A 21,564-nucleotide genomic window follows, 5' to 3' on the forward strand; every position below is an offset into this window, starting at 1 on the left:
TTGCTTTGCGTCTTGGGGCCAGACGCTTCTCCTATGTGGGGCTCTGTTTATCCCTAAAAAGAAGAGATGCAGGGATCATTATAGGGGGATGCGTTGGAAATCCTTGCTCCGGCACTTGTTCGCCGTAAGTCACCCCCCCACACGGAAAAATGGATGAGTGGGTGGGAATGCGCATCACGAAAGTCACCGAGCCCGGGTGGGTTAGGGTTGGCCAGTGTGAGAGCGAGAGGGCTCAGGATGCTGACGTGGCCCCTCCCGCGAAGGCTCCGGAACCAATGAGCATTGATCCGCTCTCTTCGCCGTCCCGCCCCCCTGCGCTCCGGTTGCTGAGCAACCAGGCGACCTCGGGAGGCCAGCGTGTGTTTCCTTCGCGCGTCGGGTAAGTACCGCTCCCCGCCCCCACCCTGCCGGGTCCACAGTTCCCATCCCCCCCATCCCACCCCCTCCCCAACCCCTATCGGCTCTGGTCCTTCTACAGCCCTCCTTTCCCCATTTCCCTTTCTCCCCGCCGCAGGGTCGCTGCTCCTGCCCTAGTCTCTTCCCAGCCCACGCCCTCCTTCCTCATCCCCCCTCCAGAAGCTTGACCGTGGTTGCTAAGGCTGAGGGCAGGCGCTGCCTACCCCCACAACAGTGCGCGAGTATTACGTCACTTCCGCCGGCTACTCCTTCCAGACCCTGCTTCCCCCCCACACACACTTGTCAAAAGCAAAGTGACCCGCAGAGGTGTTTGCAAGTTCTTGTGCCTGCGACAGACCCCTTTCGGGGGCGATTGGGGGGTGGGGAGCTCGGTCCATTCCCTGGCTGTAGGGGGAGTTTCGTTCACCCGTCGGGCAGCCACGGAACTTGGGAGGGAGCCTGGCCTTGCCAAGTGCTGGCGTACACGGGGCCTTCAGGCGTAGATCGCTGAACGCCCCTGGGGGCCGAGAGGCCTCCCGGGAGACTTTAAAGTGGTGGTCGGGTTGAGAGGGAACCCTGTTCTGTCTCGGACCTCGCTTGGGGCCGCGACTGTCCTCCTTGTTCTCATCCGGGAGATGCTGCTGCGGGTCCGCAGCTCTGGGGCGCTCTGGGGAGCAGAGGTGCCCTCCTGACGCTGACCTGCTCATTTTCGCCAGGTGCGCGCCTGCTCCCTTGGGGGCGCAGGAGCTTGGGGGCTGCCATGGCACCCAGCCATCTATCAGTGCGGGAGATGAGGGAAGATGAGAAACCCCTAGTGCTGGAGATGCTGAAGGTGAGAATGGGCAGGGCCGCCAGGGGGCCTGGGGCGTTGGGTGGCGGGGCGCCAAGGAGCCAGAGAGGGTGGAGGGCAGTGAGGGAGGGCTGGACACCCGCGTGCTCTGGAGGAGACGGGGACAGAATGAGGGGGCACCGGAACCCTGCCTGGGAAGGGGCGGGGGTGAGTGGCTGCAGCCGCGCTGAGCCAGCCCTGATCCCTGGAGAGCTATTTTTTCCTCCTGAGGGACTTCCTGGCTTGGCCCCTTCCCTTTTTAGTACCTTCTGTGTGCCCTGGGGGTCCAGAAGAGTTTTAACGGTTCCAGGGCTGTGCAGCCCACCACGCACCCACTCCTTCCCTATTTTCCCCACTTCCCAGGCTGCCCTGCCCCCAGCCTCCTCGCCCACACTCTTCAAAGTAGAGCCCTCGGGCCTCAGCCTAGCCCTCGAGTGCCCCCAGGTTCCCCCTCCAGCTTCCTCTCCTGTTGTCCAGGGTTGTGATCCTGCTCTGGCTTGGGGCAGTTCCTCCATCTAGCCTTCTCTGGTGCCTCGGGCCTGTGTCTCCACTGAATTAGGACCCCCCACACACACACACACCCGCCGCCGCCAAGCTCCTGAGTCACCTGCTTGCTCATTAAACCCCTGTGCGGCAGATGTGCCCGCAAGCCCCTCTGCCACAGGCCCCAGCTCAGTGCCATCCCTTTGCCTCAGATCCCTCCCCAGCAGGGTCCGCCCCCCCTCCCAGTCCCTGCTCCCCACGGGAGCCCCACCGCTCTGACTGCTCCTCCTGCCCGCAGGCTGGTGTGAAGGACACAGAGAACCGAGTGGCCCTCCACGCCCTCACGCGGCCTCCAGCCCTGCTCCTCCTGGCGGCTGCCAGCAGCGGCCTGCGCTTCGTCCTGGCCTCCTTTGCTCTGGCCCTGCTCCTGCCTGTGTTCCTGGCTGTGGCGGCCATGAAGCTGGGTCTGCGGGCCCGGTGGGGCTCGCTGCCCCCACCGGGTGGCCTAGGGGGACCCTGGGTGGCCGTGCGGGGCTCGGGGGATGTGTGCGGGGTCCTGGCTCTGGCCCCAGGCTCTAGCGCTGGGGATGGGGCCCGGGTCACCCGCCTCTCTGTCTCTCGCTGGCACCGCCGCCAAGGTGTGGGCAGGCGGTTACTGGCCTTTGCCGAATCTCGGGCTCGAGCCTGGGCAGGTGGCATGGGGGAGCCCCGGGCCCGGCTCGTGGTCCCGGTGGCCGTGGCCGCGTGGGGTGTGGCAGGGATGCTGGAGGGCTGCGGCTACCAGGCCGAGGGGAGCTGGGGCTGCATGGGCTACACGCTGGTGAGGGAATTCAGCAAGGACCTGTGACTCCAGACCCCAGAGGGAGGAAGCCAGTGCTTAGAGAGCAGCTGCTGTGCACAGGCGACTTGACACCCTCCCTTTGCCCACTCAGGGCCTAAAAACTGAGGCCGCCAGAAGGCAAGAGACCTCACCGCAGTCTGACGTCTGCCTGTCATGTTTGAACTTGTCAGAGAGGTCACGCTGTCCAGCCCCTGCTTCGGGTTCTCTCTGCACGGGGAGACCTCCCCGTCTGGCTGCCACGCCTGTGCCACCTGTGCCACGGGCCTGGGGAGATGTGCGGCGGGAAGAGGGAGGCTAAGCGAGTACGCCCCCCCCAGGGTTAGGACGTGGCGGGGGCACCCCTCATGGGACAAGGCCCCTGGGGAACTGGATGGGGTTGATGCCTGTGCTTGGAGGGGGTGGGGCTGCAGAAGCAGCAGAGATGGGGTGAGCAGAGCCTTGGCAGAGGAGGGCTGTCTGTCTGGAGAGAGCTCCAGGGGAGGGGGGCAGTGGGCCCAGGGCTGCCCGGCCAGGCCAGCCCTTCCCTGGGAAGGTGAGAGCCGAGCGGGGCAGCCAGACCCATCTAGTTTTTTACACTCGTTTGTTAATAAAACCTGAAACTGCTGTGAGCCCATCTCCCTCTCTCTCTCTGATGCCTTTTCCAGTCCGTCTCTGAACCCCCGCTTCTGGCTGGCTCCTCCTTTCCCAGGGTTGACATTAGCTGTCGGTGGGGGTGCTGGACTGGCAGCGGGGGATGCAGTGAGCTCACGGCGGCGGCCCTGCTCCCTGCCAGCCCTCTGACTCACGCTCCCCATTACTGCATTTTTTCCGCCTCACAGCTGCTTGGTGCAGAGAGAGAGTGTGGGGCTGCCCTCCCCCACTCAGGCCTGACCCTCGATTGGCCCAACCCCTGGCCTCAGTTTCCTCAGGAGACACACAAGCTCGACCACTGCTCCCCTCCCTCAGATGCGGGCTGGGGACTTTGTGTGCACATCCCCCAGGGGAGTGGAGAGAGGGGTTTCTTAGTCTCCTGTCTCAATCAAGAAAGTCCTTCCTGGAGTCTGGCTGCACATCTCTTGCTGCGCCCTGAGCCCCAGATGTGCCAGGTCCCTAACCGGGGCGGCTGAAGTGCATCTACCCTCAGAGCCCTCTTCCCTGGTCCCACCAGCCTTCCCTGGCTGAACAGAGAGGAGATTGAGCCCCGCCCCATGCTCGCACCCCCGTGTGCACCCCAGTTCGGATCCCTCCCCGCAGCCTGCCGACCCCTGAGCATCTCAGCCCAGCGTGCCTTCTCCTGGCCGGGCCGCCCTTCTCCCGCGTGGGTGTCTGCAGTTGGACACTCTCCCTCCCGCCTGCCAACGCCCTCCTCCCCAGGCCTCAGGCGCCGGCCAGCCCCCTCCCCGCCCCCACTCCTGTCCCCTGCTGCCTCCTCGGCAGCCTCTCTTCCTCCTGGCAGAGCGTCCAGCCCAGCCTGCTCCTCCCTGGGTCCAAGGCGCCTTCAGCAGGCAGGCGCGGCCCTCCCTCCCTTCCTCCCAGCGGTGGCCGCCACCTCCTCCCTCTCCGGCTCCAGTCCCCTCTCACCCCATCCCCGCCCCGACTCTGCAAACATGAGGGTCTTGGCCTGCCTCCTCGGTGAGTGACCCCTTCTCCTCGGGGATGCAGGGGCCTGAGCCCTGCCCTCTGACCCCTGAGCTCAGCCACTGGGAGGCCTCCAACTTCTGGGCCAGTCCCTGTTCCTCGGGGGATGTGGGGCTTCTGCCCTCCGGCCTGATCCCCCAGGGTCTCCGCCTCTGGCACACTCAGCCCCACCCTCTTAGGCCCACCCCAGGAACCTACCTGCCGCCCCCACACCAGCCCTGACCCTGTGGGGTGTCACCCATCCTTTAACCTTTAGCCAGGCCTCTGGGGAGCGCGAAGGGCTGGCCCCCTGCCTGGACCTGAGGCGTCTGGGGCCCCGCCCACCTCAGGGACCTGAACCTTGCCAGGCCCTCGGCTCAGAGCCCTGCTTCCTAGCTAGCGGGGTTTCTGGGTCAGAGGTGTGAGGCCCTCACTCTGTCCCTCCCACCCCTCCAACCTCCCTTCCAGCGGCTCTGATGGGGATCCAGGCTGTTGGTAAGTGGCCCCAAACACGTCTTCCCTCTGGCCTTGCTCAGCTCCATCCCATGCCCAGCCTTGCCCTCTGCTGGACCCACTTCCCTCAGGACCACCTGGGCGTCCAGCCCCGTGCTTCCTACGAGGCTGGGGCACCACTGCTCTCCCAGACACCCAGGATTCGGCATCAGCAGCCAGGGGGAGCTGGCTCCCAGTCACGCTCTGGCATTCCACCCCCAGCCCCTCCCCTCCCCTTGGCCCCAGGGTCTCCAGGATGTCACAGCCTTTCCTCTGTCCCCCAGAGCGGCTGCGTCTGGCTGATGGCCCCCATGGGTGCGCTGGCCGCCTGGAGGTGTGGCACGGCGGGCGCTGGGGCACTGTGTGTGACGACGGGTGGGACCTTCGGGACGCCGCCGTGGCCTGCCGGGAGCTGGGCTGCGGGGGTGCGCTGGCCGCCCCTGGAGGGGCCTTCTTCGGGGAGGGCACGGGGCCGGTGTGGCTGAGCGAGCTGGCCTGTCGGGGCAGCGAGCGGCAGCTGGGCCTCTGCCCCCACCGGGGCTGGAAGGCCCATATCTGCTCCCACGAGGAGGACGCCGGTGTCGTCTGTGCAGGTAAGGCGCCCTCGGCCCTCTCTGGGAACCCAAGTCCTCAGCCCTGTAACCCTGAGAATCGAGACGTCCAGATGCCCCAACCCTTGACAGCCCCTAAAGCCAGGATTCACCATGGCCCTGGAGGGCCCAGCCGCCGCCTCACCCAGGGTCTGCCCCTCCATAGGCTCCATAGCGTCCGGCTGTTGGATGGCGAGAATGTGGAATAACCCCCTCCGAACCGAAAAGGTCCTTTGAGACTGATAAACAAAGCGGGCAATTCCTTGAAGTGGGATTAGGAGGTTTATCGTTGGGAACTCGCAGGCAGGCAGGCAGGCTCAGGCAGACAGTGAACCAGAGGCGTTTCTTTGCAGCTGCACTTTGCACCCCTGAAAGGGTGCAGGGAGATTTAAAGGGGCCAACGCTAGAGACAGCATCTGACTACCCAAGGGCCGGTCTGCAGGAACAGGAACTGGCGTTCGTTCTCCCCCCACCCCGCCCCACCTGGGGGTCTCATGACCACCACTACTCCTAGGTCGTTAGGCGTCTGCATCGGCAGTAGGCATCCACCCCATGTTCATAGTGGAAGAAGGCAAGGGTAAAAGCTGAGAGGGAACCTCTCTGGTTTGGGCGGGTTCCTGGTGAGGAGGCTAAAGCTCAGCCTTGCGGAGAGGGAAGCGGGCAGGACCGCGGGCCTGGGATGGCGCCGACAAAGCGGAGCCCGTGTGGTCCAGCCCCACACTGCTCTTCCCAAGGTCAGCGTGTGGCTGACTCCAGGGACCGAGAGGACTCACCTTCAATCCTGGACAGGGACCCGTGGCCGGGGCTGTCTGGGGAGCTGAGCCCCAGCTCGGAGGAGCCCCCCGTGACACCTGGTGAGAAGCTCCCCCCCATGCCCTCTCTCCTGCATCAGCTGTGAGAGCTGCCCGTGCCCTCCTCACCCCCGAAGGCCCCCGCCACGCACAGGAGCTTTGGGGACAGACCCGCAGCCCCAGGAGGTGCAGCTCCCAACCTCCCCGCTTCTGTCTCCTTGCCCAGCCCCCCGCCCAGCCGGGACCCCTCAGAACACCTCTCGGAGGAAGAGCCCCAGGCCGTCCAAGCAGGCCAAGTCCACTAGGGCCCCTCTGCTGACTGCTGGAGCCCCTCGCCAGGGTAAGTCCCGCGGGTCCCCCTCTGCCAATCTGGATGGGGAGGCCCCCAGGTGCTGTCCTTGTGGCATCCGGGCATCCGCAGCGCTGGGGATTCCCAGTCAGGCCCAGGCTCCCCCGCTTCTCCCCACACCTAGCCTGGTATCCACTCCCAGGGCCCATGCCCCCTACCCTGCTCAGAGCCTGGCTGTCCCCTTGAAGGCCAGCTGGCAGGCCGATCTCAGCCACTGTCCCCTCAGGGTCTCTGTTTCCCCAGATGGAAAACGAGGGTGCTTGAATCCTCCAATCACCCGCTGCCTCGCACCAGGCCCCTCACCGTCCCCCTCTCCCTGCTCCCCTCCCCAGAGCGGCTGCGCCTGGTCTCTGGCCCCCACGGGTGCTCGGGCCGCCTGGAAGTGTGGCACGGTGGGCGCTGGGGCACCGTGTGCGACGACGGCTGGGACCTGCGGGACGCCGCAGTGGCCTGCCGCGAGCTGGGCTGCGGGGGCGCGCTGGCGGCCCCGGGAGGGGCCAGATTTGGCCCTGGCTCAGGGCCCGTGTGGATGGACGACGTGGGGTGCGGAGGGGGAGAGCAGGCCCTGCGGGACTGTCCCCGAAGCCCCTGGGGCCGGAGCAACTGTGACCACAGCGAGGACGCCGGACTGGTCTGCACCGGTAGGTCCCTCCCGCCGGCCCGGACCCCGCCCCACGCGATGACATCATGACACTCATTTTAAGGGGCTCCCCCTTCCCTTCCCTCCCTCCCTCCCATCTTCCCTCCTCCCTCCTTCCCTCTCTCCCTCCTCTGTTTCCTCCCTTCCTCCTCCTCTCCCTTCTCCTTTCCTTCCTTTTTTTCCCTCCCACCCCCCCCCCTTCCTGCCTCCTTGCTGCACCCGATTTCATTAAGCCCCATCCCTGCCGGCGGCGCCGACACCGCCGGCACAGGAGAGACCCAGTCCCCCGTCTCAGGACTCTTAGTCCCCCTGCTGCGGCTGCAGCTGGCCCAGGGCGGGGGCGGCCCACAGGTGCGGGGTGGGAAAATCTGGGCAGTCAGGAGGCGCCCACCCAGGCAGGGGACAGGAAAAGCTTCCGTCTGCGGATGGGAAGGGGGAGGGAAGGGCCTCCACCAGCGTCCAGCGCTCTGCCCAGTGCTGCGGTGCCAGGAGCTGGCTCAGAGCCTCACCCTGCTTCATAGCCCGCGGGTGGATGACCGCCCCACCCTTCATGGATGCAGAAGGCAGGCAGCCGACCCAGACCTTAACCCGCAGGGTCTCTTCCACGCATCGGGGGACCTGGGGATTGGGTATAGGGTGTGTTGGGGACGAAGACCAGGGGGACCAGGATGGGAACCAGATCAACGAACAGGGGGCAGTCAGGGTGGCCCCGCTGCGTGCCATAGGGTGGAAAACATGTGGGGGCAGAAGCGGGGTCCCTGAAGCCCGGTTGCCAGAAGGTGAGTTGAGGTTCCAGAGGGGGTAAGTTGTTGGGGCAAAGTGAACCGCTCGGGAGCTTGGTTTCCCACTTAGCAGCCTTGCTCCTCCAGGCAGCCCGGGGAGGGAGCAGGAGAGCAGGCCAGTAGTGTGTCACCCTCGCTGGTTGGTCCTGGTCTCTAGAGCACCGACTGAGGCAGATGGGGGCCAGAGAGATAACCCAACTCTTTTTACAGAAGTGTACCCCCAATCCAGCAAGAGGTCAGCGTCTAGACTAGTGGCTCTCAGGGCACGTGGGCAGCATCTGGAGGCGTTTCTGGGCATCTCGGCCATGTGGGGCAGCAGGGGTCCTGCCAGTATCTGGGGGTGGGGCCTAAGGACGCTGCTGGACATTCTACCTCTCCTCCCAGCACAGAATGGTCCGACCCCGGTGTCAGGGGTGCTGAGGCTGAGAGGCCCGGCTTTACAGGGCTGGGGAGGGCAGCTGAGGAGGGGACCCGCTTGGGGAGGTGGGGGGGAGGGCATCAGGGCTGGGGTTCCCAGGGCAGGTCCATGGGAAGGCAGGGACATGGGGAGTGGGTAGGCAAGAGTTGGACTCTTTTTTTTTTTTTTTTGTCTTTTTAGGGCCACACCCACAGCATAAGGAGGTGCCCAGGCTAGGAGTCTAATCGGAACTGTAGCCGCCGGCCTATGCCACAGCCACAGCAACTCGAATCCAAGCCGTGTCTGCGACCTACACCACAGCTCACAGCAATGCCGGATCCTAACCCACTGAGAACCTGCATCCTGGAGTTCCCGTCGTGGCGCAGTGGTTAACGAATCCGACTAGGAACCATGAGGTTGCGGGTTCGGTCCCTGCCCTTGCTCAGTGGGTAAACGATCTGGCGTTGCCGTGAGCTGTGGTGTAGGTTGCAGATGCAGCTTGGATCCCACGTTGCTGTGGCTATGGCGTGGGCCGGCGGCTACAGCTCTGATTTGATTCCTAGCCTGGGAACCTCCATATGCCACGGGTGCGGCCCAAAGAAATAGCAAAAAGAAAAAAAAAAAAAAAAGAACCTGCATCCTCATGGATGCTCGTCAGATTCGTTTCCACTGAGCCACGACGGGAACTCCCAGAGTTGGATTCTTGGAGAGTGATTTCCCCACCGCCCCCCAGAGCCTTGTCCTCATGGGCAAGCTGAACATCCATTTTGCTGTACCATCTGGGCATAAAGCAGGACCCTCCTAGAGCCTGCACCTGCTCACGTGTCCTAGTTACCCGAGCAATGGCTACACCTGCTCACGCGTTCTAGTTACCTGTGTGCAGACCTTGGTACCAGCTCATCCACCGCAGTTCTCCATCTCTCTGTTCTCCCTCTCCCCACATCCAGGCCCGGCCCCTCGCCTGCGTCTGGCTGATGGCCCCCATGGGTGCGCTGGCCGCCTGGAGGTGTGGCACGGCGGGCGCTGGGGGTCGGTGTGTGATGACGCCTGGGACCTGCGAGACGCCGCCGTGGCCTGCCGCGAGCTGGGCTGTGGGGGCGCGCTGGCCGCCCCTGGAGGGGCCTTCTTCGGGGAGGGGGCCGGACCCATCCTCCTAGACGATCTTCGCTGTCGGGGAAATGAGACGGCCTTGCGCTTCTGCCCGGCACGGCCCTGGGGCCAGCACGACTGTCACCACCGGGAGGACGCCGGGGCTGTGTGTGACGGTGAGAGGGCCTAGGAGAGAGGCCAGGGAGGTGGGTGTGGGCGAGCCTCGACTGGGGGGGCACAAACTGAGGGGTCCTGTGTGTCCCCGATGCATACCCCACGTGTCCCACGTTCCATCCAGACTCCCACCTCGTCCTTGTCCGTGAAACATCACCCTACATCCATGGTCCGGGGATGGCAGGTGTGGGGGGCCCGCCTGCAGCGCAGCAGTGGTGGTGATGGGCTCTTCCTGCCCCAGGTATGCCCCTCGGGTACGTCCCTCCCACGGCCCCTGCGGTGGACAGCAACAGCTCCAGGCCCAGGGAGGCTGCCTCCAGGCCCCCACCCCCTGCAGCGAGCCAGGCCCCAGGGACAGCAGGCCTTCCACCTCCGCCCGCCTCCCCTACCGCCCCTCGGGAGCCTGGTCCCGAAGCTGGTGAGTCCCTCCTGCTCGCCAAACGTGGGGCTGAGCCCCTGGTCCCCGCCTGCGGTCATCAGCCCCCACGGGACCCCCCCCAGCTTGACTGTCTGGGGAAGGGAATGTGGGGGGAACAGAGCCCACACTCGGAAGGGCCCAGCTTGGTTCCACGCACTCCTCTCACAAGGCCGCCTCCTTCTCACAAATGCTCCAAGCACTGGATCAGCGATGGCTCTTGTTTTAAGATACAGGTTTTATTATTAGTCAGGTGTGGCCGGGACAACACTTGATGAGATGACGGTCCCTGGAAAGGTGGTTGGTTCCTCCCAGGTCCCAAGAGGAGGGGACAGCCCCCCACACAGCACGGGGCCCACGGGGAAGCACCAGGCTCAGTCGGGAGGCAGAGGGAGCTGGGCGAACATGGGTGAAGCCCTGGGCGTGGCTTCCATGGGGAGAATGGACGTGGCAGGGGAGCCAGGGGGGCTGGTCTGAATTGCTTCTGTGCACTCAGGGGCGCAGGGGGTGCCCGGGTGGACGGGCACCTGCCCCAGGGGTGACAGGGCAGGTGGAGCGTGGCTGGAGTGCGAGCCTGATGGCGGCGGGGTTGGGCTCTGTTGGGCACAGGAAGCGTGCGTTCCAGTAGGCTCCTGTCTCTGGGATTAGCAGTCCCTCCAGCTCCAGCAAGGCCCCAGGACGTCAGAGCATCAGGCGTGGCAAATAAAAAGGCCGGCAGGAGTGGGAACTTGATCACTATGAGCAGAGACTTCTTTCCCCTTTTTTTCTTCTTTTAAGGGCTGCACGTGCGGCCCATGGAAGTTCCTAGCGAGGGGTTGAATCTCGGGTGCATCTGAGGCCTGCACCACAGCCACAGCAACACCGGATCCTTAATTTGCTGAGCAAGGCCAGGGATCGAACCCGCATCCTCACCGACACTGTGTCAGGCTCTCAACCTGCTGGAGCCACAATAGGAACGCCCCCTTTTTCTGAATAATAATGATAATATTTACACGCACTCAGCGCTCCCTGGCTCCTGTGACCAGTGCTGTTCCCAGCCTGTCACACGTCTCCATCAGATAGGGCTCCGAACGCTCATGCCCTGGGTATTGCCTGGTTTCTATGTTATGAATGAGGCCCCGCAGCTAAAAAGCAGGAGAGCCAGGACCCTAGGGAGGGCAGTTTGTTCCAAGCCCACTTTCTTTCTTTTTTCCTTTCGGCCATGCCCGAGGCATGCAGGAGTTCCTGGGCCAGGGACCGAACCTGTGCCACAGCAGTAACAACACCAGGTGCTTAACCTGCTGAGCCACCAGGGAACTCCCAGAGCCAACTTTATTTTATAATTGTGCTAAAATATATACACCATAAAATTGATCATTTTAAACTTTTTCTTTTTTTTTTTTTTTTTAGGGCTGTACTCGTGACATATGGCGGGAGATTCCTAGGCTAGGGTTCGAATTGGAGCTGTAGCTGCTAGGCTATACCACAGCCACACCAGATCCAAGCCAAGTCGGCGACCTACACCACAGCCACAGCAATGCTGGATCCTTAACCCACTGAGCAAAGCCAGGGATCGAACCTGTGTCCTCATGGATGCTACTCAGATTCATTAACCTGAGCCACAACGGGAACTCCTAAACCATTTTTAAACGTAACTGTTCAGTAGTATAAAATACGCCGTAAAGAAGTTCCTGCCTTGGCGCAGTGGGTTAGGAATTCGACTGCAGTAACTTGGGTCCCTGCAGAGGTGCGGGTTTGATCCCCGGCCTGGCACAGTGAGTTAAAATACCCTGTCAGGGAGTTCCCGTCATGGCGCAATGGTTAACGAATCCGACTAGGAACCATGAGGTTGTGGGTTCGATCCCTGGCCTTGCTCAGTAGGTTAAGGATCTGGCATTGCCATGAGCTGTGGTGTAGGCCGCAGACGTGGCTTGGATCTGGCATTGCTGTGGCTCTGGCGTAGGCCAGCGGCCACAGCTCTGATTGGATCCCTAGCCTGGGAACTTCCATATGCTGGGGTGCAGCCCTAAAAAGACCAAAAAAGACAACAACAACAACAAAAAAGACACTGTCAGTGTGGTGCAGCCGTCACCACTGCCATCTCCAGAACCTTTTTTCATCCCAGATACCCCAGACCCGCTGCTCAGTCACCTCCTGTGCCCCATCTCCCTAGCCCCGCATGTGCCATTCACTCTTCTGTCTGTAGGAATGTGGTGACTCCAGGCGCCGTGTGGAAGTGGAGTCCTACAGTTTGTCTTTTTGCGTCTGGCTGATCTCACCGAGCGTAGGGCTCTCCAGGCGCATCCACACTGTGGCGTGTGTCAGAATTTCTTTTGAATGGCTGACTAGTGTTCCACTGTGTGGACGGACCACGTGGGCTCATCTGTTCGTCCACCATGGGCACTTGGGTCGCTTCCCCCTTTTGGCTCCTGTGAAGAACACGCTGCTGTGCACGTTCGTGTGCGTGTTGGGGGGAATGCCCGCTTTCACCTGGCTTTGGGTCTGTTCCCGGGAGGATCCAGGAGGACTTCTGGGCACGCAGTACCTGCGCTGAGCTTTCCAAGGAACTGCCCTGTACCCCTGACGTGCCCCCTGTGCAGCAGCACAGCACAGGCCCGGATGAGCGCCCGCTGCTGGGAAGGAAGCATGGGTGATGGAAGAGGCAGGGAAGGTGGAGGAAGACTCAGCCAGACTGCCTCCCTGACGCGCATTCTTCATGACTCTTCCACCGCAGGGTCCCCTCAGCTGCGCCTTGTGGCTGGGCCCAGCAGGTGCTCAGGCCGGCTGGAGGTGTGGCACGATGGGCGCTGGGGGACGGTGTGTGACGACAGCTGGGACCTGCGGGACTCGGCTGTGGTCTGCCGGGAGCTGGGCTGCGGCAGCCCTCGGCTGTCAGACCCCGCTGCTGGCCGCTTTGGCTGGGGCGCCGGCCCCATCTGGCTGGACGACGTAAGGTGCATGGGGACGGAGGCTTCCCTTGCTGACTGCCCCGCGGCTCCCTGGGGGAAGCACAACTGTGCTCACAATGAGGATGTGGGAGTCACCTGCACTGGTAAGAAGGCCCTGGCGGTCTGCTGGCTCCTGGAGGGCTTCCTGGAGGAGGGAACAGGGAACTAACATTGAGGGCCCGCCTCCTAAGCCCCTGCTCTGGGCTGGCTATTTTCGTACCTGTGACCACATTCACACCTTATGATAAGGCTGGATTGGTGGGTATTATGCCCATTTTACGAATGCAAAGGCTGAGGCACAGAAAGGTTAAGTAATTGGCCTAAGGTCACACAGCAAGTAAGTGGCCTACCTGGGATTCTTCCTCCTCCTCCCTTCCCCATGAATCCAGGAAGTCTCCCACCTAGAGGGAGTGCTGACCTCCCCAAGATGAAAGGATGTAGGGGGAGTTTCCATTGTGGAAACAAATCTGACGAGTATCCATGAGGATGCAGGGTCAATCCATGGCCTCGCTCAGTGGGTCAGGGATCTGGTGTTGCTGTGAGCTGTGGTGTAGGTTGCACATGCCGCTCAGATCCCATGTGCCTGTGGCCGTGGCTGGCGGCTTCAGCTCCTACAAAAAGAAAAAAAAACAAAAACAAAAACTGAAAAGCCATCAAAGTCAGAAGCACAGTTTCCTGGTTCAAGTCAGCCGAGGGAAGAGGCATGTGGGGCTGGGTCCAGGAGACCCTCATGGAGCCCCCAGCTCTTCTCATGCAGGGAAGTCATGCAGATGGCACTTAATTCTCCCAGCAACACACACACAGTGCCACTAACCAGGGACGCTCATCCAGCCCTGAGGTCAGCGTCGTTGTAGGAGCTTTGTTGTGAGACGTGACTGGCGGCCCACAAATCACCTTCTTAACATAGATGGTCCAGGTGGCCCCAGCCCCCAGGGGAACAACGCACTCTTCCCAGACAGGACATCTAGGGCCTGCCGCTTGCTCCAGCGGCCAGGGGCAAAGGGCCAGACCTTTCCTTGGGTGGGGTTAAGCCTTGTCCTGCATCATTCACCCCTGGCATCACGGCATCTGCTACCTTCCCTGCGCTGATCAGAGAGGTAAGCAGTGGCGGCCGCAGGGATGGACTGACTCTGTCTCTCCTTTTCCTATCCTCCCAAGGGCCACAGGAGCCACAGAAGGGTATTGAGCTGGAGAAGGACTGGGTACCGTCCTGGTGGGGCGGTGGGGGCTGGACAGGGAGGGAGGCCAGTCCAAAGGAAGCAGGGCCTTGGCTGGGGAGACGGAGAGCACAGGTCAGGTGTCAGGGGGCGAAGGAGAGTCACATCATGGGTGCAAGTGCCCAGAGGCGGGGGTGGTGCCAGCTCTAGGCCTGGCTCACAGTAGAGGCTAAGGACACGTTTGTGATGTGAACGAAGGAATGGGAACTTGGTGGGTGACGGCAGAGGGGAGATGACAGGAGGGCCTTTTTGGATGACATCGTGGTGGCTGCCCTCTTCCCTGTCCTTCCCCTGGCTTCCAGGAATGCCCGGCCTGGACTCCATCTCAGACCCCTTCAGTTGGAGCTGGATCCCTGGCCTGGGTCGAGATCCGGGTGTCTGGCTCCCAGGGGAGCTGGCCACTAAGCCCTCTGCCAGGCTGACGCCCAGTGTTCCCGAGAAAACCACCACCAAGGCCCCAGGGAAGATGCCCAAGAGCACGAAGAAGTGGGGGACCAAAACCACAAAGAAACCGACCACACAGCCTCCCGAGATGCCAACCACGAAGCACTCCAGGGCCCCGGGCACCCAGGGTCCCCCAGAACTGACCTCACGGACCACTGCCACAACCCTGCCCCCCGAGGCCTCGCGAAGACCAACCTCTGCGCCCACCACTAGGCTGACTTCACACGCCCCTGTGACGCGCACTCCCCGGGCCCCCCGGGAGCGGAGCTCCAAGACCATGGCCGCGCCAACCAAGCAAGAGCCTGGAGAAATGACCTCTGAGGCCCCGGTGGAGCCGTCGGCTGAGATCCTAGGAGAAGGTTCTCCAGAGTCATCTAAAGAACCAGCCACTGGGGGGTCAGGTGAGTGGAAGGAGCAGGAAGGCTGAGGCTGATCCCTCTGACCGCCGCCGCCGACCCCTCCTGACCCGGCCCTTCTACCGGCAGGCCCGTTCCGGGTTCGTCTGGCTGATGGGCCCAACCGATGTGCGGGCCGGCTGGAGGTTTGGCATGCTGGACGCTGGGGGACAGTGTGCGATGACGGCTGGGACCTGCGGGACAGCACTGTGGTGTGCTGGGAGCTGGGCTGTGGAAGGGTCCGGCCCCGGGTGGGCAAAACCCACTACGGCCCCGGGACCGGGCCCATCTGGCTGGATGATGTGGGCTGCAAGGGGAGCGAGGCCTCGCTGAGCGACTGCCCCTCGAGGGGGTGGGGACAGCACAACTGCGACCACGAGGAGGACGTGGGGCTCACCTGCACTGGTACTTCGGGGTGGGCGGCCCAGGGGGCGTGGCCGGCGCGGCGTGGGGGCGGGGCGGCGTGGGGACCAGGCGCCCCGCAGGGGCTCCGGGCGATTCAGGCCGGGGGCTTGGAGCAGCAGCGAGGATTCGCTCCTCTGATTTCTCCCAAGGCTACTCGGATGAGGAGGACTATCCCCCCTGGACCTGGGACCCCACCTCGGGAGAGGACGTGGCCAAGGGGACCACCGCTGCAGGGATGCCTGGACGCTCTCCCTCCTGGGGCACCACTAGGAGGCCAGGGACCCCCGCCGTCGCCGCCACAGCAACGAGGCGCCTTCCAGGCACAGGTTAGGGGCTGGGCCGGGGCGGGCGGGGGCCTCCATAAACCTCACTGCCGGGCTCTCAGAAAGACCCTCTTCGGAGTTCCCGTCGTGGCGCAGTGGTTTACGAATCCGACGAGGAACCATGAGGTTGCAGGTTCGATCCCTGGCCTTGCTCCGTGGGTTAAGGATCTGGCATTGCCGTGAGCTGTGGTGTAGGTTGCAGACGCGGCTCAGATCCTACGTTGCTGTGGCTCTGGCGTAGGCCGGCAGATACAGCTCCGATTAGACCCCTGGCCTGGGAACCTCCATATGCTGCAAGAGCGGCCCAAGAAATGGCAAACACACACACACACACACACACACACACACAAGAAGAAAAGAAAGACCCTCAATGAGCCGGCCTCCCTCCAGAGACCCTAAAGACCCTCCCTCTTCGGGTGCCACAGAGCCTCGAAGAGGAGACCTCGGGTGTCTCTGAGAACCAGACCAGGCTCCGCAAAGCCGGAGCCCACAGCCCTCCTGCAGACGCACGAGGGCCTCTGGGAATCAGCCGTGATCCTGGAGCCTGGGCCCCATCCAGAGCCCCCTCAACGCGAATCCTCTGGACCACATGCCGGAGGCCACCCTCTGGACACCCGGCCTGCCAACCCCAGCCCTTGAGCCCGTCCTCCCAGCTTGCACTCTGGTCTGGGTCAGACTGTGGCTGAGGCGGGATGGTGTCATCCAGACCCAGGGTTCTGGCCCGTGGCCTGTCTCGGTGCCTGTTTCTCTCCTTCCAGCTCGGCTGCCACGCCTGGGCCCATTTCTCCACCTGGTGCGTGTGTGTGTGTGTGTGTGTGTGTGTGAGAGAGAGAGAGAGAGACCTCTGTCTGTACCCAGGGGTCCCTCCTGATCCACCTCTGCTCCTCCTCCTCACACGCTCCCTCTTTTTTCTTTTAATTTCTCACCCTCCTCATCTCCATCAGGCTACTTTCCCCCACTGTCCCACCCTCTTTCTCACGTCTTTCTTAACTTCACACTCCCATCATTTCTAGTTCGCCTTTTTCCCCCGGGCGTCTTTATCTTTTTTCCCCTCTGCATCCGATGTTTTCTCTCGCGTCCTCGTTTTTTGACGCCCTCTCCATCTCCTGTGTCCTACTCTTCTTTCATTTTCATTTCGAGTTTCTCACGCTCATCTTCCCTATTCCACACTCAGTTTTTCACAGTCAGTTTCTCTTTCTTTGGGTCTTTGGGTCTATTTTTGTCTTTCTCTTTCACCACCCCCGCCCTTGTCCTTGTCTCCATGGCCTCACAGCCTCTCTTTCACATTTTTTCTCTGCTTACCAAGGGCACACCTGGTTACCCCCATTTTTCAGTTTTTCGTGCCCGGTTTCCTTTCCTCTCCCTCCAGAGGCTCCCTGTCCCTTGCGCTCCCACTGCCTCGCCCTCCACCGCTTCACACTCGATCCGCGCCCCCTGCCCAGGGTGGGTTCTCCCCTCTCCCTTCCTCCGTCCCTCATCTTTCTGCGTGTCCATCCCACCATTCCCTCTCCTGTCTCTCCCTCCCTCCATTTCTTGCATGGTTCATCCAGCCACTTGCCCCGGGCGTCGCCGGTTCTGATCCCTCCGCAGGACCCTGGCCCTCGGGCCATTTGTCGCCTTTCTCCCCCCCCCCCGCCCCGCACGCTCAGCACGCACGCGCACTCCACGGCCCTCGGCGAGGGGGCGGGGCCTCGGGTGGAGGGGCGGGCCGGAAGGCGTCATAGGCGCGCTCTGCGTCCTGATTGGCCAGTTGGCGGCTGTAAAAGCCGGCGAGGGGTGAGGCGCGCTGCCCTCCCGCTAGGTGGCGTCTGTCTCAGATGGTTGTGGTGCTGACCCGCGGGGAGGAGCGGACCTCGGGGGCTTGGCGACTTGGGCTCGGGGAGCACCTAAATTGTGAGTTAGGGCTCAGTTTCTAGACCTGCCGCTCTCAGGTGCGGTGTGGCCAAGATTCCAGAGCCTTTGTTCTCTGCCACCCGGCGCCGCCTCCCTATCCCGTAGCGCCGCCTTGTGGTGGAGACGGTCCGATGCTGGCCGCGAGCGGCTTCGTGAGCGGCTGGGTCCGGCCGGCTGTGGGGAGCTCCTCTTCCTGGTTGGGGAGGGGCGGTCCATGGGCGTAAGTAAGTGCAGAACTGCATACTTACGGCGCGATGGAAGTCTCGGGAGTCACACATACGTCCTTAGTGACGGGAAACTTGGAGGGAGGGCGGGCTCGGGGGAGAGGGTATCCTCATTAGCAGGTGGCTTTGAAAACAAGAACACCACTTCTTTGAACCCCAGTTTCTTTCTCCAAAAAACAAACAGCCCCAGGGTCCCAAGAAAGTCAAGGAGAGCTCACTGTGCCAGGCACGCCTCATTCCACCTGGGTGATATGGTGTGACTGCCTAGGGGTGTGGCCTCTGTGTTTCAGGAGGTGTGGGGAAGCAAGGCTCAGAGATTGAGGTCCGCTTTAAATGGTGTCGCATGTAGCTGGCTCGTTGGGTTTGGAAAGAGTGCGGAGTTACTGAAGGCATTACAAACGTGCGTTCCCCTGGTGGCTCCACTGGGATTGGAAAGAGCTGCATGACCTCAGGACCTAACCCAATGAGCAAAACGTGTGAAATCGTTTAAAACCACAAAACATGGGTTGTTAAAGAGTTACCGTAAATGAACAACGGCTGAGGGATGAGTGAGTGTTTCTAGCAGAATGGTTGGGAAAGACCTCGCAGAGGAGAGATGCTCTCATTTCCACTAGCAGACATCCGCAGGAAGCAGATTCTCCGAGGAGCAAAGGCTGGAGGTGATAGAATTGCACTGCCGGCCTGGGGCACGTCATCTCTGCCAGACTTTCAGCTCTCTTGTTTAGCTGTGTTCTTTTTTTACCGCTGCCATGACACATTGACATGCTGTCTCTACCACTGGGAGTTTCTTTGGTGTTAAGGATTTGTGTGATTAGATTGGGTCCCCTTGGATTAATACAGGTTAATCTCTTCGTTTCAAGGTCTGGACCCTTAACTACATCTACAAAGTCCCCTTTGCCACAAAAGGTAACATATTCACAGGTTCTGGGGATCAGGGTATGGATATCTTTGGAGAGTGGTATTTGGTCTACCATGGGATCTGTTGTAGGGAGACTTTTTACCTATTTATTGAATGAATGAAGGAGCGAATAAGCAAGTGAGAGATCGCCAGGTAAGACTAGACGGAGTGTACAGGCGATGACGCTGGAGGCTTGTGAAGTTTGGATTTTCATTGAAGCTACACTGCTGAGGCTTCCTGCATGATGAAATTTGGAGATGCAGATGTTAATTTGTATTTCAAATGATTGCTGTGTGGCAAGCATGAGTACTGACCCCCGGGAACATAGCAGTGATGAGCAGAACAGGGGAGGGCTCAGAGTTGCCATGTAAAATAGGATGGGAGTTCCTGTTGTGGCGCAGCAGAAACGAATCTGACCAGGAACCATGAGGTTGCAGGTTCGATTCCTGGCCTCGCTCAGTGGGTTAAGGATCCAGTGTTGCTGTGAGCTGTGGTGTAGGTCGCAGATGTGGCTAGGATCCCATGTGGCTGTGGCTGTGGCGTAGGCTGGCAGCTGTAGCTCTGATTAGACCCCTAGCCTGGGAACCTCCATATACAGCTGGCGCAGCCCTAAAAAAAGAATAAAATAAAATAGGATGTTCAAGAGATGACTTACTAAGAAAATGCTATTGAAGTGCAGGAGAAGGACAAGGCCATGCAAATACCTGGTTGGCGGTGTTCTATCGAGAGTGAGCAGCACGTGCAAAGGCCCTGAAGTGAGGAGGTGGTTCACAAAACGGCAGCAAGGTCGTGGGGTCAGAGTGGAGTGGTCGATGGGGGTGATGGCAGGAGGTGAGGCCTCTTGTCCATTGTGAAGATGTTTGCTGTGACAGGGAGCCTGAAGGGAGCCAAGGGAGCATTCCAGGTGGAGGGAGAAGCATGTGCAAAGGCCCTGTGGTGGGGCTGTGGGAACGACAAGGATGCCCGTGTGGCCAGAGTGGAGTGAGCGAGCTAGGAGGTGAGGTCAGAGGCTGGGTTTTATCCCCTGTGCAGAAGCCCTTGATGGAGCAGTTTAAGTTAGGAAGGAGGTGGTCAAAGCAGCCACTCAGGATGCCACAGGAGAGTGGCTCCAGGAGCAGGAGTGCATGCAGGGAGACTAGGAGGTCCATGGAGGTGACCGTGGCCTCGACCAGGATGGCAGGCAACACAGAGGCAGAAGTGCTGTGTTCAAGCTGTATCCTGGGGGTTGAGTGGATGGGCTTGAGTGGTGGGGTGGGGGGTGGGGGGGCTGGGGAGAGGGAGGTAGGGCGTGGGGGCCCGCCTTTGGTGGGTGCACAGGATCCAGAGTGGGGACATTAAAAGCTCCATGGGCGATGCGTTCGACACACCACAGTGGGGACGTGAGATATGTGGTTCTGAGCTCCCAGGAGCGTCTCGGCTGGAAACGTGAATCCACAGCATGGGATTTGCAGCTGTGAGATGAGCAACTATGCAGATGAGGCAATGCAGGCGGCTGGCGGGGTCTCCCGGAGTTTCCATACCCAGTGGGAAGGTGGCTTGACTCATGGATTTGGGGCACCGCTGTATGTGATAGCTGTGAGGTCATGGAGAGGAGAGGGTGCCCAAGGCTCGATGCCGGCTTACATGTAGAACTTGGATGAGTGTAATAGCCAGATGGTAACGGTAGCTCACGTTTGCTGAATGCACCAGCACAGTGCACCCCATTTCCTCCCCACGGAGCACGAGTTAAGTACTCTCCTGATCCCCATTTTACATGTAGGGAAATCGAGGTACAGAGAGATCAGGATCGCAAAGGACAGAGCTTGGCTTCAAACGGCAGAATTCACAGTCTGGCCTGGGAGTCTGGGAAGGAGCCTGGGACTGAATTAGCTCTGAAGGACCCAAGAAGCCTACTGCAGGGTGCGGGCCTCCAGGGGAAGCGGGCAGCGGCCCTTGAATCGAATTGTAAATAGAAGCTCCCCAGGGAAGGCGTGGGGTGAGAGCCAGGAGACCTGCCCCCAGAGGGAACTGGGTAGACCTTGTGTGGCTCGCCCGCAGGTTTGAGTCGTGTGACCTTGCAAGAAGTCCTTGCTGTCGCTGGGCTTCCGTTTGGTCATCTGTAGCGAAACTGCAGCTCCTCCACCTCCTCCCACCCCCTCGCGTGGCATCCTGTGAGAGTGCCAATGTCTGCCGGTGGCAAGGATGTGGGATAAAACTGGGCGTGGGGAGTTCCCGTCATGGCTCAGTGGTCAACAAATCCGACTAGGAACCACGAGGTTGTGGGTTTGATCCCTGGCCTTCCTCAGTGGGTGAAGGATCCTGCGTTGCTGTGAGCTGTGGTGTAGGTTGCAGACGTGGCTCGGATCCCGTGTTGCTGTGGCTCTGGTATAGACTGGTGGCTACAGCTCCGATTCGACCCCTAGCCTGGGAACCTCCATGTGCCGCGAGAGCGACCCAAGAAAATGGCAAAAAGACAAAAAAAAAAAAAAAAAAAAAAGCTGGGCATGAGACTCCATCCCTACTTGGCAGGGCCATTTGGCAGTGTCCTGGGCGCCATGTCTGCCTTAGGCCTGGCAGTTCCACCCTTAGGTGTGGAGGGATTCTCGCTCAGGAAGCACTCGCTGCAGCTGTGCTTGTCACAGCGAGCCGTCGGCCACTGCCCATCCGCCCGCCCACAGGGGCACAGGTAAAGCAGCGGTTGTGTATTCACACCACAGACTATTACACGAGGTTAAAGGGAATTCTGGGATTTCCCTCGAAGGACAGCTTATGCCCCGTGGAGTAGATGCCATCACGGTCGGTACCCATCCTACAGGTGAGCCCACAGAGATCTGGAGAACCACAGTCACCTGCTCCCCGGGGTAGGAGGGGTCGCAGCCAGAGAGCAGGCGGCCGTGTGCTGCGTGGGGATGCGTGCGTCTCCCTGGGTCTAGGAAGCCGAGGCGCTGGAAACCACACAGCCTTAGGGCGTCCCGGCCACGCAGCCATGGTGTCA

At 61.3% G+C, this 21,564-nt stretch overlaps 2 protein-coding genes across 6 annotated transcripts in view; both read left to right on the forward strand.

Annotated features, from left to right (window-relative positions):
* Positions 264 to 3,162, forward strand: NAT14 (N-acetyltransferase 14 (putative)). 2 transcript variants are annotated; one of them, XM_021095039.1, is made up of 3 exons: positions 264 to 379; positions 1,113 to 1,228; positions 2,007 to 3,157. In XM_021095039.1, the coding sequence occupies exons 2-3, from the start codon at positions 1,157 to 1,159 to the stop codon at positions 2,553 to 2,555; spliced, it is 621 nt and encodes a 206-aa protein (XP_020950698.1). In that variant the 5' UTR covers positions 264 to 379; positions 1,113 to 1,156; the 3' UTR covers positions 2,556 to 3,157. The 2 variants fall into 2 exon arrangements, with proteins under 2 accessions (XP_020950698.1, XP_020950697.1); XM_021095038.1 differs by lacking the exon at positions 264 to 379 and adding an exon at positions 646 to 723 and having other exon boundaries at positions 2,007 to 3,162.
* SSC5D (scavenger receptor cysteine rich family member with 5 domains) overlaps positions 3,310 to 21,564 on the forward strand; it is a 31,030-nt gene continuing 12,775 nt past the window's right edge. For 3 of the 4 annotated variants that reach the window (XM_021095020.1, XM_021095021.1, XM_021095018.1), the window contains exons 1-12: positions 3,310 to 4,160; positions 4,614 to 4,640; positions 4,922 to 5,230; positions 5,962 to 6,081; positions 6,245 to 6,358; positions 6,700 to 7,008; positions 9,134 to 9,451; positions 9,691 to 9,867; positions 12,578 to 12,895; positions 14,311 to 14,853; positions 14,938 to 15,252; positions 15,402 to 15,578. In XM_021095020.1, coding sequence (XP_020950679.1) covers positions 3,737 to 4,160; positions 4,614 to 4,640; positions 4,922 to 5,230; positions 5,962 to 6,081; positions 6,245 to 6,358; positions 6,700 to 7,008; positions 9,134 to 9,451; positions 9,691 to 9,867; positions 12,578 to 12,895; positions 14,311 to 14,853; positions 14,938 to 15,252; positions 15,402 to 15,578 — 3,151 coding nt within the window. In that variant the 5' untranslated portion in view covers positions 3,310 to 3,736. Of the gene's footprint in view, positions 4,161 to 4,613; positions 4,641 to 4,921; positions 5,231 to 5,580; positions 5,805 to 5,961; positions 6,082 to 6,244; positions 6,359 to 6,699; positions 7,009 to 9,133; positions 9,452 to 9,690; positions 9,868 to 12,577; positions 12,896 to 14,310; positions 14,854 to 14,937; positions 15,253 to 15,401; positions 15,579 to 21,564 lie in introns of those variants that run through there. The other variant, XM_021095019.1, reaches the window with a different exon arrangement.

Source organism: Sus scrofa, chromosome 6, assembly GCF_000003025.6.
Source record: "Sus scrofa isolate TJ Tabasco breed Duroc chromosome 6, Sscrofa11.1, whole genome shotgun sequence".
Classification (NCBI taxonomy): Eukaryota; Metazoa; Chordata; class Mammalia; order Artiodactyla; family Suidae; genus Sus; species Sus scrofa.

What these genes read in the sequence shown, in the direction of transcription:
- NAT14 (XM_021095039.1), top strand. Translation starts at nt 1,157, where the DNA reads ATGGCACCCAGCCATCTATCAGTGCGGGAGATGAGGGAAGATGAGAAA. An exon ending in TAGTGCTGGAGATGCTGAAG is followed by an intron (nt 1,229 to 2,006) that starts GTGAGAATGGGC and finishes TCCTGCCCGCAG; the next exon opens with GCTGGTGTGAAGGACACAGA.